This window comes from Lissotriton vulgaris, chromosome 3_1, assembly GCF_964263255.1.
Source record: "Lissotriton vulgaris chromosome 3_1, aLisVul1.2, whole genome shotgun sequence".
NCBI classification, from domain to species: domain Eukaryota; kingdom Metazoa; phylum Chordata; class Amphibia; order Caudata; family Salamandridae; genus Lissotriton; species Lissotriton vulgaris.
This window is the reverse complement of record NC_141689.1, coordinates 72,658,303-72,675,084: the sequence shown is the minus strand read 5'-3', so window position 1 is coordinate 72,675,084 and position 16,782 is coordinate 72,658,303. Positions and strand designations below refer to the sequence as shown.

The following is a 16,782-nucleotide window of genomic DNA, read 5'->3' as shown; positions in this document are numbered from 1 at the left end:
GGCACTCAATCAGCGACCGGCTGCCTGTCCAGAGGCCCTCAATCAGCGACCGGCTGCCTGTCCAGAGGCCCTCAATCAGCGACCGGCTGCCTGTCCAGAGGCCCTCAATCAGCGACCGGCTGCCTGTCCAGAGGCCCTCAATCAGCGACCGGCTGCCTGTCCAGAGGCCCTCAATCAGCGACCGGCTGCCTGTCCAGAGGCCCTCAATCAGCGACCGGCTGCCTGTCCAGAGGCCCTCAATCAGCGACCGGCTGCCTGTCCAGAGGCCCTCAATCAGCGACCGGCTGCCTGTCCAGAGGCCCTCAATCAGCGACCGGCTGCCTGTCCAGCGGCCCTCTACCTGGGCCGGCCGGCCCCAGCGGCACTCTACCTGGGCCGGCCGGCCCCAGCGGCACTCTACCTGGGCCGGCCGGCCCCAGCGGCACTCTACCTGGGCCGGCCGGCCCCAGCGGCACTCTACCTGGGCCGGCCGGCCCCAGCGGCACTCTACCTGGGCCGGCCGGCCCCAGCGGCACTCTACCTGGGCCGGCCGGCCCCAGCGGCACTCTACCTGGGCCGGCCGGCCCCAGCGGCACTCTACCTGGGCCGGCCGGCCCCAGCGGCACTCTACCTGGGCCGGCCGGCCCCAGCGGCACTCTACCTGGGCCGGCCGGCCCCAGCGGCACTCTACCTGGGCCGGCCGGCCCCAGCGGCACTCTACCTGGGCCGGCCGGCCCCAGCGGCACTCTACCTGGGCCGGCCGGCCCCAGCGGCACTCTACCTGGGCCGGCCGGCCCCAGAGGCACTCTACCTGGGCCGGCCGGCCCCAGCGGCACTCTACCTGGGCCGGCCGGCCCCAGCGGCACTCTACCTGGGCCGGCCGGCCCCAGCGGCACTCTACCTGGGCCGGCCGGCCCCAGCGGCACTCTACCTGGGCCGGCCGGCCCCAGCGGCACTCTACCTGGGCCGGCCGGCCCCAGCGGCACTCTACCTGGGCCGGCCGGCCCCAGCGGCACTCTACCTGGGCCGGCCGGCCCCAGCGGCACTCTACCTGGGCCGGCCGGCCCCAGAGGCACTCTACCAGGGCCGGCCGGCCCCAGAGGCACTCTACCTGGGCCGGCCGGCCCCAGAGGCACTCTACCTGGGCCGGCCGGCCCCAGAGGCACTCTACCTGGGCCGGCCGGCCCCAGAGGCACTCTACCTGGGCCGGCCGGCCCCAGAGGCACTCTACCTGGGCCGGCCGGCCCCAGAGGCACTCTACCTGGGCCGGCCGGCCCCAGAGGCACTCTACCTGGGCCGGCCGGCCCCAGAGGCACTCTACCTGGGCCGGCCGGCCCCAGAGGCACTCTACCTGGGCCGGCCGGCCCCAGAGGCACTCTACCTGGGCCGGCCGGCCCCAGAGGCACTCTACCTGGGCCGGCCGGCCCCAGAGGCACTCTACCTGGGCCGGCCGGCCCCAGAGGCACTCTACCTGGGCCGGCCGGCCCCAGAGGCACTCTACCTGGGCCGGCCGGCCCCAGAGGCACTCTACCTGGGACGGCCGGCCCCAGAGGCACTCTACCTGGGACGGCCGGCCCCAGAGGCACTCTACCTGGGACGGCCGGCCCCAGAGGCACTCTACCTGGGACGGCCGGCCCCAGAGGCACTCTACCTGGGACGGCCGGCCCCAGAGGCACTCTACCTGGGACGGCCGGCCCCAGAGGCACTCTACCTGGGACGGCCGGCCCCAGAGGCACTCTACCTGGGACGGCCGGCCCCAGAGGCACTCTACCTGGGACGGCCGGCCCCAGAGGCACTCTACCTGGGACGGCCGGCCCCAGAGGCACTCTACCTGGGACGGCCGGCCCCAGAGGCACTCTACCTGGGACGGCCGGCCCCAGAGGCACTCTACCTGGGACGGCCGGCCCCAGAGGCACTCTACCTGGGACGGCCGGCCCCAGAGGCACTCTACCTCGGCCTGTCCCAGAGGCACCCTATCCTACCACGGCCTGTCCCAGAGGCACCCTACCCTGCCTCGGCCTGTCCCGAGGCACCCTACCCTGCCTCGGCCTGTCCCGAGGCACCCTACCCTGCCTCGGCCTGTCCCAGAGGCACCCTGCCTGGGTCGGTCGGTCCCGAGGCACCCTGCCTGGGTCAGCCTGTCCCGAGCCACTCCCCCAGCGACCGGCTGCCTGTCCAGAGGCACTCCCCCAGCGACCGGCTGCCTGTCCAGAGGCACTCCCCCAGCGACCGGCTGCCTGTCCAGAGGCACTCCCCCAGCGACCGGCTGCCTGTCCAGAGGCACTCCCCCAGCGACCGGCTGCCTGTCCAGAGGCACTCCCCCAGCGACCGGCTGCCTGTCCAGAGGCACTCCCCCAGCGACCGGCTGCCTGTCCAGAGGCACTCCCCCAGCGACCGGCTGCCTGTCCAGAGGCACTCCCCCAACGACCGGCTGCCTGTCCAGAGGCACTCAACCAACGACCGGCTGCCTGTCCAGAGGCACTCAACTAACGACCGGCTGCCTGTCCAGAGGCACTCAACCAACGACCGGCTGCCTGTCCAGAGGCACTCAACCAACGACCGGCTGCCTGTCCAGAGGCACTCCCCCAGCGACCGGCTGCCTGTCCAGAGGCACTCAACCAGCGACCGGCTGCCTGTCCAGAGGCACTCAACCAGCGACCGGCTGCCTGTCCAGAGGCACTCAACCAGCGACCGGCTGCCTGTCCAGAGGCACTCAACCAGCGACCGGCTGCCTGTCCAGAGGCACTCAACCAGCGACCGGCTGCCTGTCCAGAGGCACTCAACCAGCGACCGGCTGCCTGTCCAGAGGCACTCAACCAGCGACCGGCTGCCTGTCCAGAGGCACTCAACCAGCGACCGGCTGCCTGTCCAGAGGCACTCAACCAGCGACCGGCTGCCTGTCTAGAGGCACTCAACCAGCGACCGGCTGCCTGTCCAGAGGCACTCAACCAGCGACCGGCTGCCTGTCCAGAGGCACTCAACCAGCGACCGGCTGCCTGTCCAGAGGCCCTCAACCAGCGACCGGCTGCCTGTCCAGAGGCCCTCAACCAGCGACCGGCTGCCTGTCCAGAGGCACTTAACCAGCGACCGGCTGCCTGTCCAGAGGCACTCAACCAGCGACCGGCTGCCCAGAGGCACTCAACCAGCGACCGGCTGCCCAGAGGCACTCAACCAGCGACCGGCTGCCTGAAACACATACACACACAGCAGCAGACCAAGGTCAATCACCTCAACTCCTTCAGTTTCAAAGAACCAACAGATTAAGTGCTACAACTTCCGGCACCCGCTGCTAAGAGATGACTATTTACAATAAAAGTTCAAACCAAAGGAAGGTGCACTTCGTAGAAGTCAGGACTAATGACAAGTAAGTACTTAATGGAATCCTCTTTTTATTGAATTCTTGAATAAAACAACACCGGCAGACAGTCAACGCATTTTGTTCTGCAGTGCCACAGGAACTTCGTCAGGGCTTTTATAGTCAGTAACCTGTTTAGTAATGATCATTCATGTATAAGTCAATAGGAAGTCAACCCCAAATCGCGTAGTCCTGGGTCTGATAAAAGGTTTCAGGACAATGAGAAGCGGACTTGTAAGTTTCCAACGTTCATTATATTGGTGCTTAATATATCTGGTGGTACAAGTCCAATTTGATGTGCCACAGGGATGACTACTCGTTTCAAGGGAAGTTAAAAAGTAATGTGACCTGTCACGTGCCTTGGCCTGGTAATGAGGATGTTCCAGGCGCATAAATCAAAAAGTATTTGGGTGGAATTCTCGGATAGCAGGGCGTGGTACACCAACTGTTTCCACCCAAATGTTATCGGGAGGACGAGGTCTCAATGGGTCAAAGGTAAACCCTCAGAATCGTTCAAATATCAGAATTCAGAAGTCGGGCAGCATGGTAGCCTGCACCCGATAACATTTGGGTGTAAACAGTTGGTGTACCACGCCCTGCTATCCGACAATTCCACCCAAGTACTTTTTGATTTCTGCACCTGGAACATCCTCATTGCCAAGACATGTGTGACAGGTCACATTACTTTTTAGCTGCCCATGAAACGAGTACTCATCCCTGTGGCACATCAAATTGGACTTGTGTCACCAGTTATTTTAAGCGACCGGCTGCCTGTCCAGAGGCACCTGGGTCAACCTGTCCCGAGGCACCCTGTGCCGGGTCGGCCTGTCCCGAGGCACCCTGTGCCGGGTCGGCCTGTCCCGAGGCACCCTGTGCCGCGTCGGCCTGTCCCGAGGCACCCTGTGCCGCGTCGGCCTGTCCCGAGGCACCCTGTGCCGCGTCGGCCTGTCCCGAGGCACCCTGTGCCGCGTCGGCCTGTCCCGAGGCACCCTGTGCCGCGTCGGCCTGTCCCGAGGCACCCTGTGCCGCGTCGGCCTGTCCCGAGGCACCCTGTGCCGCGTCGGCCTGTCCCGAGGCACCCTGTGCCGCGTCGGCCTGTCCCGAGGCACCCTGTGCCGCGTCGGCCTGTCCCGAGGCACCCTGTGCCGCGTCGGCCTGTCCCGAGGCACCCTGTGCCGCGTCGGCCTGTCCCGAGGCACCCTGTGCCGCGTCGGCCTGTCCCGAGGCACCCTGTGCCGCGTCGGCCTGTCCCGAGGCACCCTGTGCCGCGTCGGCCTGTCCCGAGGCACCCTGTGCCGCGTCGGCCTGTCCCGAGGCACCCTGTGCCGGGTCGGCCTGTCCCGAGGCACCCTGTGCCGGGTCGGCCTGTCCCGAGGCACCCTGTGCCGGGTCGGCCTGTCCCGAGGCACCCTGTGCCGGGTCGGCCTGTCCTGAGGCACCCTGTGCCGGGTCGGCCTGTCCTGAGGCACCCTGTGCCGGGTCGGCCTGTCCTGAGGCACCCTGTGCCGGGTCGGCCTTAGCCTGCCTGGGTCGGCCTGTCCTGAGGCACCCTGCCTGGGTCGGCCTGTCCTGAGGCACCCTGCCTGGGTCGGCCTGTCCTGAGGCACCCTGTGCCGGGTCGGCCTGTCCTGAGGCACCCTGTGCCGGGTCGGCCTGTCCTGAGGCACCCTGTGCCGGGTCGGCCTGTCCTGAGGCACCCTGTGCCGGGTCGGCCTGTCCTGAGGCACCCTGTGCCGGGTCGGCCTGTCCTGAGGCACCCTGTGCCGGGTCGGCCTGTCCTGAGGCACCCTGTGCCGGGTCGGCCTGTCCTGAGGCACCCTGTGCCGGGTCGGCCTGTCCTGAGGCACCCTGTGCCGGGTCGGCCTGTCCTGAGGCACCCTGTGCCGGGTCGGCCTGTCCTGAGGCACCCTGTGCCGGGTCGGCCTTAGCCTGCCTGGGTCGGCCTGTCCAGAGGCACCCTGTGCCGGGTCGGCCTTAGCCCGCCTGGGTCGGCCTGTCCTGAGGCACCCTGCCTGGGTCGGCCTGTCCTGAGGCACCCTGCCTGGGTCGGCCTGTCCTGAGGCACCCTGCCTGGGTCGGCCTGTCCTGAGGCACCCTGTGCCGGGTCGGCCTGTCCTGAGGCACCCTGTGCCGGGTCGGCCTGTCCTGAGGCACCCTGTGCCGGGTCGGCCTGTCCTGAGGCACCCTGTGCCGGGTCGGCCTGTCCTGAGGCACCCTGCCTGGGTCGGCCTGTCCTGAGGCACCCTGCCTGGGTCGGCCTGTCCTGAGGCACCCTGTGCCGGGTCGGCCTGTCCTGAGGCACCCTGTGCCGGGTCGGCCTGTCCTGAGGCACCCTGTGCCGGGTCGGCCTGTCCCGAGGCACCCTGTGCCGGGTCGGCCTGTCCTGAGGCACCCTGTGCCGGGTCGGCCTGTCCTGAGGCACCCTGTGCCGGGTCGGCCTGTCCTGAGGCACCTTGTGCCGGGTCGGCCTTAGCCTGCCTGGGTCGGCCTGTCCGGAGGCACCCTGTGCCGGGTCGGCCTGTCCTGAGGCACCCTGCCTGGGTCGGCCTGTCCTGAGGCACCCTGCCTGGGTCGGCCTGTCCTGAGGCACCCTGCCTGGGTCGGCCTGTCCTGAGGCACCCTGCCTGGGTCGGCCTGTCCTGAGGCACCCTGTGCCGGGTCGGCCTGTCCTGAGGCACCCTGTGCCGGGTCGGCCTGTCCTGAGGCACCCTGTGCCGGGTCGGCCTGTCCTGAGGCACCCTGTGCCGGGTCGGCCTTAGCCTGCCTGGGTCGGCCTGTCCGGAGGCACCCTGTGCCGGGTCGGCCTTAGCCCGCCTGGGTCGGCCTGTCCTGAGGCACCCTGCCTGGGTCGGCCTGTCCTGAGTCACCCTGCCTGGGTCGGCCTGTCCTGAGGCACCCTGCCTGGGTCGGCCTGTCCTGAGGCACCCTGCCTGGGTCGGCCTGTCCTGAGGCACCCTGCCTGGGTCGGCCTGTCCTGAGGCACCCTGCCTGGGTCGGCCTGTCCTGAGGCACCCTGCCTGGGTCAGCCTGTACCGAGGCACCCTGTCTAGGTCAGTCTGTCGCAAGGGACTCTGCCTAGGTCAGCCTGTCCTGAGGCACCCACTCTACCTATGTCAGCCTAACTTGTGACACTCTACCAGTGTCAGCCTAACTTGTGTCAACATTGGTCAGCCTGCCATGCATCCCTGTACATGTATTGTGTGCTCATGTAACACTCTGTTAAGGACAGGCTGTCATAGAAAGCCTGTCTTGTCTAAAGCACCGCCCCTCTGGACATTTGCTACACATTAGTAATGTCTGTCGTTCTAATTCACCTGTTATGTTCACATGCCCTCCTCACCTCAGTGGCTCTTGCTTGCCCCGTCTCGCCTGCCTGACCCTATTTACCTATGGAATTAATGTCTGGGCTCCTTGTTTCTCTTTGTCGTCACGTCCGAGGTGCCCTTTGCCATTGGCCTGCCTCTGAGGTACACTTGCCTCTGGTTTCCCCGCATACCTGTGCTGTGCAGCCTGCTGGCACTCATACCTGTGCACTCACACCTCTCTGACACTCTTCCACTCACAGGGTCAACCCCAGGCCTTCCTTTCTGCCCCAGGTGGCCCCTCCGTGCCCTCACCTCAGCGTGGGTCCAATGCAGGCCGCCTCGGTGCTCTCAATCTCCCGCAGGATGCGCTCATGCTCCGCCACCAGCTCCAAACTCTCCCACTCCGCCATGTTCAGCTGACCCCGGCCCCACAGACCGGTGCAACACTCCCGGCCCTGGCCCCGCCCCCTCCAGGCGTGCCGCGGCGCCACGACGTCACGCGCGCCAAGGGCTCACGGGAGGTGTAGTCCGTTCACTGCAGGCTGCGCTCTCATCGCCCACAGATGCCTTCAACAATGGGCAACTGACTGAAAGTCGCTGTTACAGGAGAGAGAGCATGAGAGGAAGAAAACACCGGACATGAGTGCATGGACTGCACGGCACAAGGAAGAGGGCTAACTGAAGGCTGTGCAGCGCATGTGCTTAGTTACTGCTGGAATGGCTAACTCAAATTATTGTTAGTAGGATGGAGATTGACTGCAGTAATCAAAGCTCACATCACCCATTTTCACTTGTCTATTATTTGGCTTCGGTCACAGACATCTTGCCTGTCGTCAAAAGACATGTTTTCACTTGTGGACAATACCAATACCAGGGCTGCCAAGCCTCCAGTCTGCTTTTGTGTGACATTTCCACGTGTGTGACACTTTTGAGTGGCACTTTACTGTAAGCTTTATCATTGACCCAATCTTTCAAATGTTATCCATCAGTAGCAGAAATTTCCCCCAGAGATATAATTTCAGACCCTTGACAGAATAGATGTCTTAAAAGCAGTTGGATTGCCCAACTGCACACATTGTCTAAACAGTGGATCTGTTCACACCAGGTCGCCGCTGTAGCCTTAAGGTCACCTGTCACCATCACCTGTCTTATAAAAACGTGTACATGGTCCCCTTCTCTGTAGGCCTTTAAGCCTGAATGCTTTGGTGTCACTAACAAAATTGTCATTCTTAAGAAAGAAACTGTATTTTGCAAAGCAGACAAAAAAACTAAAAATAAACCATTCATGCATTTGGGAGCTACCAATGTAGGAACACAAGCATATCTCATGGCTAGCCGAATTTAGACCCACTTCCAATCCAGCCAACCATGGAAAGAACTTTAAAATAGTAGTCAACAATCAGCTCTCCAAGTAAACAGAAGGGGTCATTACGATAGTTGGCTGCAGCACCCACTGCAATGCTAAACAGCCATGTCTTGTATTTCCCTGCACTACGTGGCAGGCACCACGAGGTGCCTGCCACGTAGTGCAGGGAAATGTACCCCCCAGTGCCCCACCCCATCCCCCCATACAAGGGGGGGCCCAAATGCAATTTATTTATTGAGATTTATATAGCGCTGGCTAGACCCGGAGGTATCAGAGCGTTTTACGTGAGGAAAACATTGTTTCAGAACATGGTTATAAAGTTACATCAGTTACTGGAGGGTAGTTACAGGAATTACATGAGTATAAAAGCATAGCAAAAAAATGAGGAAAAAAATTGCAAGGGGAGAGAGGAAAGGAATAGGGGAGGCAGGCAGAGAATAATGGAAGGAAGAGGAGGGGGAGGGTGTAGGAGGCACAACGGGGAGACGAGGAAAAACAGTGTCTGATGTCCAGCTGGGCAGGTGACGGCTGAGGGGTGAACCAGAGCCAAACTCCTCTATAGCTGCGTGGGACAGCTCCACCGGTCATAGGCCAAAGGTTGTTCGGGCACTGCAGTACATACAGAACGGTCAGTTTCCGCCTAGGGTGGCATAGTCTAAAAGTTCCATCGAGCGCTCGGTGTGTCTGATGTCCCCACTTGGCCATGTCTTGACTCTTCAGTGATGCAGTGTCCCCAGATCAGTAGGCCAGTCGGATATTGCCCCAATCCTAGGAAGTAACAGGGATTTGCACCTTGCGAATAGTGTTCAGGGAGCCTAATGGCGATCAGTTTCATCCCCATGGGGCTCCCTTTCCTCCAAGTAGACCGGTCAAACGGAGATGCCCGGGTCGGTCTCACCCCCATGAAGAACACAGTTGCCCCCAGTCAGACCAGGACCCTCAGTACTGTGCTCAGGACTTCCTTGTGGTTCCCCGCTGAAGGGACCAGAGCGCAGGCCCACCCGCCAACCTGTGAATGGCAGTTTCACCACCATACACCATCTGGCATGGATGCAGCATCGTAATATGGCAGACGGTGCCTGCTAGGCTCCGCCACCATTTTACAGATGCTGACTGCTCCACCAGGCAATTTGCCTGTGGCAGATCCGTGGCAGGTGGTCTTTGCGCCCGCCACTTTCGCGGTCAGATTCCTCCCGCCACCCCAATTTAGCAGGGGGAAAATCGCTGTCCAATGGCGAAGGGCCCGCCACCACATGGCTGGCCATGGCTGGCCTTCCTCCATCGTAATGAACTTAATTTATAGGTGTTAAAAGTATTAGCTAAGGCTGTAACAATGTATCATTTTGTCAGGCGACTCAGGGACATGAGTTTGCTCTGCATGAGGGCATCTCTTCACCCTTGTTTGCTTTGGAATCTAATGAGAAACCTTGGGTAAAATAATTGGGAGAATGAGATGCAGGCATCCTTATGAAGAGTTGGCACACGTGTTCAGGAGGATTACCTGCTTCTGGTAAGCATTGCAGGTCAGTATCGTCTTCTTCTCTGTTTGATGTCTCTCTACCTATGTCTGCTCCCTTCCCTTCACTTTCGACCCACGCATGCTGAATATGCATTCCAGAGGAGATGGAAAATGCATGACAACTCTGAATTCCTTCTTCACTACAGACCCACAACAATGAGTATGTGACTGCTAGGAGTGTTTCAGAGTGTCTGGCATGCTGACCTGGGTGAGCACACAGTGAAGCTGTAGGGTGGAGGGGGACTGAATGACAATATGAAACTGTTAAAGAAACGTTCTGGAGGAGAGCCAGGAGAGTAGGATGTCAAGTGTCCTTATGAAGAGTAAACGGAGGGTTCAGAGGGATTACTTTCTTCTGGTAGGATTTCCAGGTCCATATTTTTCCATATCATTCAGTACGGTATACAGTTCAATACAGTTACGCCTTAGAACAATTCTCAATTCCACAGTAATTATGTATTCCAGCACCAACCAGACATTCAAGGCAGGCAAAGACAGCAGACAAGACCCACAGTGGGTTCCAGTATCTGGGAGAGGGACACCTACCTCCGGCCAAGCTTGTAAAGACGAGATGCTGCGGGAGCAGCATTGCATGGCGGCGGGGAGCAGGCAAAGAAGGTGGCCCAAAAGGACTAGCCCACTGGTTGGTAGCACAATAGCAGCAGAGGCAGTTCTGGCAGGAAACCAGGGCCAGTCACAGGTCCATAAGCAACGTTAGGGCAGCTGTTGTCTCTAGGAGGGCAGCTGTTGTCTCTAGTTGTCTCTAGCTGTTGTCTCTAGCAGCTGTTGTCTCTAGGCTGTTGTCTCTAGGCTGTTGTCTCTAGGAGCTGTTGTCTTACAGTGAGATGAGTGGATCCACGTCCCCAGAACAAAACATCTAATGACTGTATTGTTGAGTGTAGAAGGCTAGCTTAGTATATGGTGCACACTTATTTAAGACCATTTCACTAATCCAGAAAACCCTTAAGGTGGTTTTAGTGGTCTTTGACAACTTTAGAAAGCTCTCTAAGGAGTGTTAAGCAGCTTGTTTTACAAGATCTAATCATGTAGTGTAGGTTAAATGAAAAAGAACCTCACAGTGTAGTTATAAAAATATCTCTATTTATTAAACAACACTCACTAACACATTGGTATATCTCCTACCCGGAGATATCAAAACAAATGCACAACAATACTTCAATTGCAAGAGGTAAGTAAGCACAATACACAGTGGTCTCCAGGGGGAAACTAAACAATATACTAAGAAAGTGAAATGCTGACTGCGACCAAAGCCAGGATTTGGAACAGGAGTCTCAGAAGAGCTGGGGACACAAAGAACCACCCAAAGTAAGTATCCAGGAACCCCACTGAGGCTGTGTGCAGAATGGTAACACAGCTGCATACTCAATAGAAGTCAACGGGAAAGTTGCGGTTGCAGTTTTGAAGAAGAAGGACCCTTCCTAGTGGACCATGAAGAAACCCTGTGGAAGACAGGTTAGAAAGTCACTCCATCCGTGGATACCCCAGTAACCAGGATACTTCCACCAGGGATGCAGAGTGCATAGGTGCGAAGTGACGTCGGAAACCACCATAGACCACAATGGAGGACTTCAGTAAAGATGTCACTTTTGAAGACTGTGCAGGAGTCTGGTGGAATCCCAGGGTGGATTCTTGAAGAAAAGAACCTGCAAGCAGATGGGAAAGAGTCTATGCTACTCGGGGGGTGACCAGGAGGTACAGTAGAGCAATGCCAATCGATGATGGAAGATGCAGGAGAATGAAGGTGACCTTGTTGCTGCAGCTGTGAGGACCAGGCTATGCTGAGGAAGAGCTGTCCCATGTTGGAAGTCGAGAACCAGGGGGTCGTGTCTGGTGAGAACACCAACAAGCCTTGGAAGCAGCAACAGAAGTGGTAAATGATGAAGGAGCCACGTTGGGACCAGCAAGGTCCAGGGGACTCGCCAAGTGCAGGAGAGTCAGAGCAGGCTCATGCAAGCAGGGGAGCCCACTGAAGCAAGAGAAGACCCGCAAGAGGACCCACAGGCCAAAGGCACAGGAGTCGCAGAGGACCTCGAGCAGCTCATCAAAGATGAAGGCCCACAGTGTAGATAATGTGGTATGGACAAAGATCTTGGCAGGGAGAGATGCTGGCGACTGGAACATTCTTGTAGCCTGAAGTTCTCTGGAGTGGAAAGCCAACAAGCCTTGGCAGCAGCAAGTCAACGTGGTGCACAGGGATTCGGTCCCAGCCGTTCCGACATGGGATACTGCCCTCAAACTTGCTGAGAGGACAGGTCAGGCCTTGAGTCGGATGCAGAAACACCACCTGTTTTGCTGAGTGTTTAAAAGTCTGTGGGACGTCAGGAGCAGCAGACTGGACAGTTCCATTGTATTGCCTGTAGATGCAAGACTCCTTCAGTCCAAGGGAGATTACTTCGGGTGTCCTTGATGCCCACAGGTCTGCCAAAGATCCTGAAAGAAGCACAGACACAGACAACGAAAAAGACTTTGATGAACCATGAGACCAGGAGCAGCAGGAGCCTTCCTTGATGCAGTCTTGGTTCCAGGTTAATTCCAGCAAAGTCTAAGAGTCCAGACGGTCGAAGAATGACATGGTTTCAGGCTTGAGTCTTGTCCCAAGATGAATCTGAGTACCCACAAACAGGTAAGCCCTTTTATACCCTAAGAAAGGGGTTCGGACGACTCAGGGGTCCCGCCCAGAGAAGGGGATGGACAGAGGGGAGGATACTCCCATGTCGTTTGTCCAATTTTGCACCGGAGCGTGAGCCAAGGGCTCCCTGAACTGGCTCAAACTGGAGTATGCAAGGAGGGCACAAAATGTGACCTTCAAAGTAGTCTGGAGCCAAGCAGGCACCCACACCCTATCCCACTACACTAAGTCCTGTCTGGGAGGATATCACACCCACCTGTCAAAGGAAACCTATTGTTATACCTTCCCCTGCTCGTGCTCAGGTCAGCAGCAGGTGGTTCAGAATCATGTCTGTGGTCGGCAGCAGCACTAGTTTGCTTGCAGCCCCTGAAAGGCTGTTACTGGGAATACTGGGGGCTTCCCAGAGGAGCTCCCCAGTGCATGGAATCATACCTCTAACACCGGTAAAGGTGTTGGGGTATGGTTCCAACATGTTTGATACCAAACATGCCCAGGTAAGGCATAGCCACTATATAGTTAGCCATCGAATAATGACGGATGGCCACTATATGTATCAAAATGGCTTACCACACCTACAAAGTCTGGAGAATCGACTCCAGGGCTTGTAGAGGTGTCCTGCTCATGCAGGGGCCACCTCACACTTATAACCCAGCACCCTGTCTTCCAGATTGAAAGGCCTACTTTGGGGTGACTTATAGGTTTTACGTTTAGTGACCTCAGATATAAGGAAACTTATATCTGTCATAAGTGGTGCTAGCACCAGCTTACACAGGCTGCAGTGGCAGGCCTGTAGTCACAGTTTCAGTGGTCTCTTATTGGTGGCTCAATACATAAGAGATCCCTGGTGTTCAAATGCCCTAGGTACCCTCAGTACTATATACCAGGAACTTATAGGGGTAAACCAGTAGCCAATTGTGGAGGTACAAAAGTACTTACCATGACAAATTTATGGAGGAAGCACAGCGACTGGGATTCTGATTATCAGGCTCCCAGTCAGACTACTAAAAACAAATACTGACACCAGCAAAAAGTGAGGTTAACCATGAAAGCAAATCCTACTTTCCTACAGTGAGAAACAGAACCTGTAATACATACATACACCCAGTCGCTGCCTAGAGCATATAGCAGGCCTCTGTTGAAAACTCAGGCACAGATGCTTGAATCTGAGAACAGAAATTGTAGAGACATTGTTTATTGTTCCCGCAAAATCGAATGACCACATCCTTATTCCATTGTAAGTCTACTTTTGCTGCTGAATCTGAAGGGTATGCGAGCTGGACTTTGGGTCGGCTCATAACTACTTTGTAAGCACAACTTTTTTTTCTGAGAGGGAATCACTTTGAGGACCCATAGTGCTAGTGGTGGGGTGTCAGGCCATTTCAGCTGTGTTTCTGAGCATATCTTTACTATCTTGTTTTGAGGGTGCCATTGTTCCTTTCTAACTTTCTTGCTGATTATGGGTGATATGCACAGTAGAAATGCTGGTCTATCCCTACAGCCTCACAAATTTCCTGTACTACTGCTGAAACTAAGGGCCCTATTTATTATCCTTCACTTGTGCACCGTAAATAATGCGCCATGTTGCGCCATATTTTTACGAAGTGACACATCTAGGCAGATGGGTCACTTTCTAAACCTCTGCTCTACAGTAAACCTGCATCAAGTATAACGTATGCAGGGTGGGCGTTCCTACGCAAGAAAGGGTTGTAGGAATGGCGCAGTGAAATCTATAAGATTTCACGGTGCCACTTCTAGGACACCAATGCGTCAAAACCTTACGCCTACCGCATGGCAGGCATTAGGATGACATAGGTCCTTTCACATGGGGCTTACCCCATGTGAAAGGACACATTGCTGGAGTTGCGTCTGTTTTCAGATACACCCCAGCAATGCACCACTTTTGCGCCGACAGATACGTATATCTCATTCCTTGCAACATGATGCGTCATACAGTAAACATGATGCATACATCATGTTGCAAGGAAGGTACACTGAGAAGCGTCACATCCCTGCTTTCACTCAGTGATGCAACACTTTCTGTGGTAATCGGAAAATCTGTTTGGCACACCAAACACAGCGATAAAATATCAGAGTAATCCCTTCTCTACTGTAATGGCATCTGCATAGACACAGGTCTATGCTTCCACACATCTGAGAACATGCGCACAATCACTGAAACCTGTTAGAGAATACAACATCTTGGCATCTGGATACATGGCATTTGAAGGTGCACAAAGAGGCCCTTAAGAGGGAGGGTAAGCAGAGGGGTGGTCTTAAGACCCTTTGCAGCATTGTGGGATAGACAGATGGCCCAAGTAGTTCTGGTGATAGCAGAAAAGAAGGGCCCATATCAATGAGTTGCTGTGGCACATAACATGCTATTAGCGGTGATTCAGAGGCACTGCGTCAGCAAAGTCAGGACTGTGTTGTAAGTCAAGATTGTTGGGTCTTACACTCAGTGAGAGGGGTACACAGCTTTGGTGTGGGAAGCAGCAGTGTGTCGATATCGCAGGGAAATGTGCCGATTCCGAACGACACTTCAGTGTTCATGCTTTGGTTCCTTGAGTTGCAGCACCAACACTCACTTCCAAGGGCCCATGACTGGATTTGGCACCACTTGAAAGTGCAGGACTCACGGCAGAGGAGCCCAGGTACTGGTAGCAAGATGCAGGTGAACTCTTTGATATCTTTGAGACTTCAGAAACAGGAGGCAAGACCAACAAGCCCTTGGAGAATCTTTAGAGATGCAGGATGTAGAGAGTTAAGTCTAGTCCTCTCACTCCCAGGAAAGAAGCAGCAGGTAGCAGACAGCAGGCCAACACAGCAAAGCAAGCAGCAGTGTGTCAATCCTTCCTGGCAGCACCACAGCTCTTCATCCTGGTATGGAATGTCCTCAGTTCCAGAAGTGTTGAGAGCATATGGTGTTAGAGGCCCAGTACTTACACCCATTTCAGCCTTTGAAGTAAAGAGACTTCAAAGAAAGGTCTTTGTAGTGTGCAATGCCTTTACCTGCCCAGCCCCCAGACACACTACTGGGGGGTAAACAACTCTTTGTGTGGGGACAGGCACAGTCCTATTCAGGTGCAAGTATCAGCGCCTCCCTCTCACTCTAGCTCAGGAAGACTCATCACCCTGGTGATGGGCCATCAAGATATGCAGGGCACATCTCAGCTCCCTTTGTGTGTAACTGTCTAGAGGGAATGCACCAAGCCCAGCTGTCACCCAAACCAGATGTGTATTCCAGGAACAGGCAGAGGCACAGAACGGTTAAAGTAAGAAAATTCAAACATTCCAAAAGTGGCATTTTCAGACCTGCAAATTAGAAATCACCTTAATTAAAAATGTGTTTATAAATTGTGAGTCCAGAGACACTAAACCTACCCTTTCGATCTTTTCCAAATTGGAAGTTACACTTCTAAAATGTTACATGGCAGCTCCAATGCTAACCTATGGGAGAGGTAGGCCTTGCAGGAGTGAAAACAAATGTTGCCGTTTTTCACTATCAGTACATGTAAAGCTCAAAAGTACATGTCCTACCTTTTAAATATACAGCACTCTGCCTTGGGGCTGCTCTGGGCCTACATTAGAGGTGACCATATGTAATAAAATGGAAGGTTTGGTACTGGCAAGTAGGTGAACTTGCCTGGTCGAAAGGGCAGTTTAAAACTGCGCACACAGGGGCTGCAGTGACAGGCCTGAGACATGTTTGATGGGCTACTCAGGTGGGTGGCACAGTCAGTGCTGCAGGCCCACTTGTAACATTTGATTTACAGGACCTGGGCACATGTAGAGCACTGTAATAGAGACTTATCAGTAAATCAAATATGCCAACCATGGAGAAATCAAATCCCATTACATTTTAGACACAGAGCATGTGCACTTTAGCACTAGCCCGCAGTAAAAAATTACACAGAGTCCTAAAGCCAGCAAAAACAAAGTTAACAACAGATGAGGAAGTAGGCAAAATGTTTGGGATGACCCTCAAAAAGGGTCCAACAGTTTGACTAAAATGTATTGTCAAAACGTGACTCCATTTATTCATACCTGATTTAATAACAGTTATTGGTATGCCATTAGGGCCAGCAGCCCGTGAATATCGACTCTTCCTTATGCATAGGTTAGTGTCTTTAATAAAGAGTGTGAGAGACTCAAAGTTCTTTAATCCAAATGAGACTAAGGACACAAAAGGAGTACTACCGTAGAGAATTGTAATGAAAAATTCCTGTTTGCCACAAGGTATAAGATATTCTGAATTATGGCTATGTTGCTGTTGGCCTGATGCTATTAGTGACCGAAATTTGTAATTGTTCCTGGTCTTGATTGCCGTCTGTAAAGCTAACTATATTTCTGCCCGGTATTTTGCTCTTATTTGGTAGATTTCCTTTCTATATTGTTTCTTTAAGCATTTTATATAGTTCATTGTAGACTTCGTAGTTTTCATGGCTCGTAGCTTTTCCTGAAATATCTCTATTCATTAAGGAACAATCTATCATTACAGTTGTGTCTTTGTCTCAGTTGGGCATTGAGGATGGAAAGGAGAAAATGTCATTCCATAAGAGGTCCCATTTTGAACACCTGTTTTTGTCAATCAAGGGTGAATTAAAAATC

At 55.7% G+C, this 16,782-nt stretch overlaps 1 protein-coding gene across 1 annotated transcript in view; it reads right to left on the bottom strand.

The window, feature by feature from the left end:
• Positions 1–7,091, bottom strand: part of EXOC6B (exocyst complex component 6B) — a 1,740,488-nt gene extending 1,733,397 nt beyond the window's left edge. The window contains exon 1 of the mRNA XM_086960104.1: positions 6,952–7,091. Within this exon, the coding sequence (XP_086816230.1) occupies positions 6,952–7,049 (98 nt within the window). The 5' untranslated portion in view covers positions 7,050–7,091. The remainder of the gene's footprint in view (positions 1–6,951) is intronic.
• Between the last annotated feature and the right edge of the window lie 9,691 nt (positions 7,092–16,782).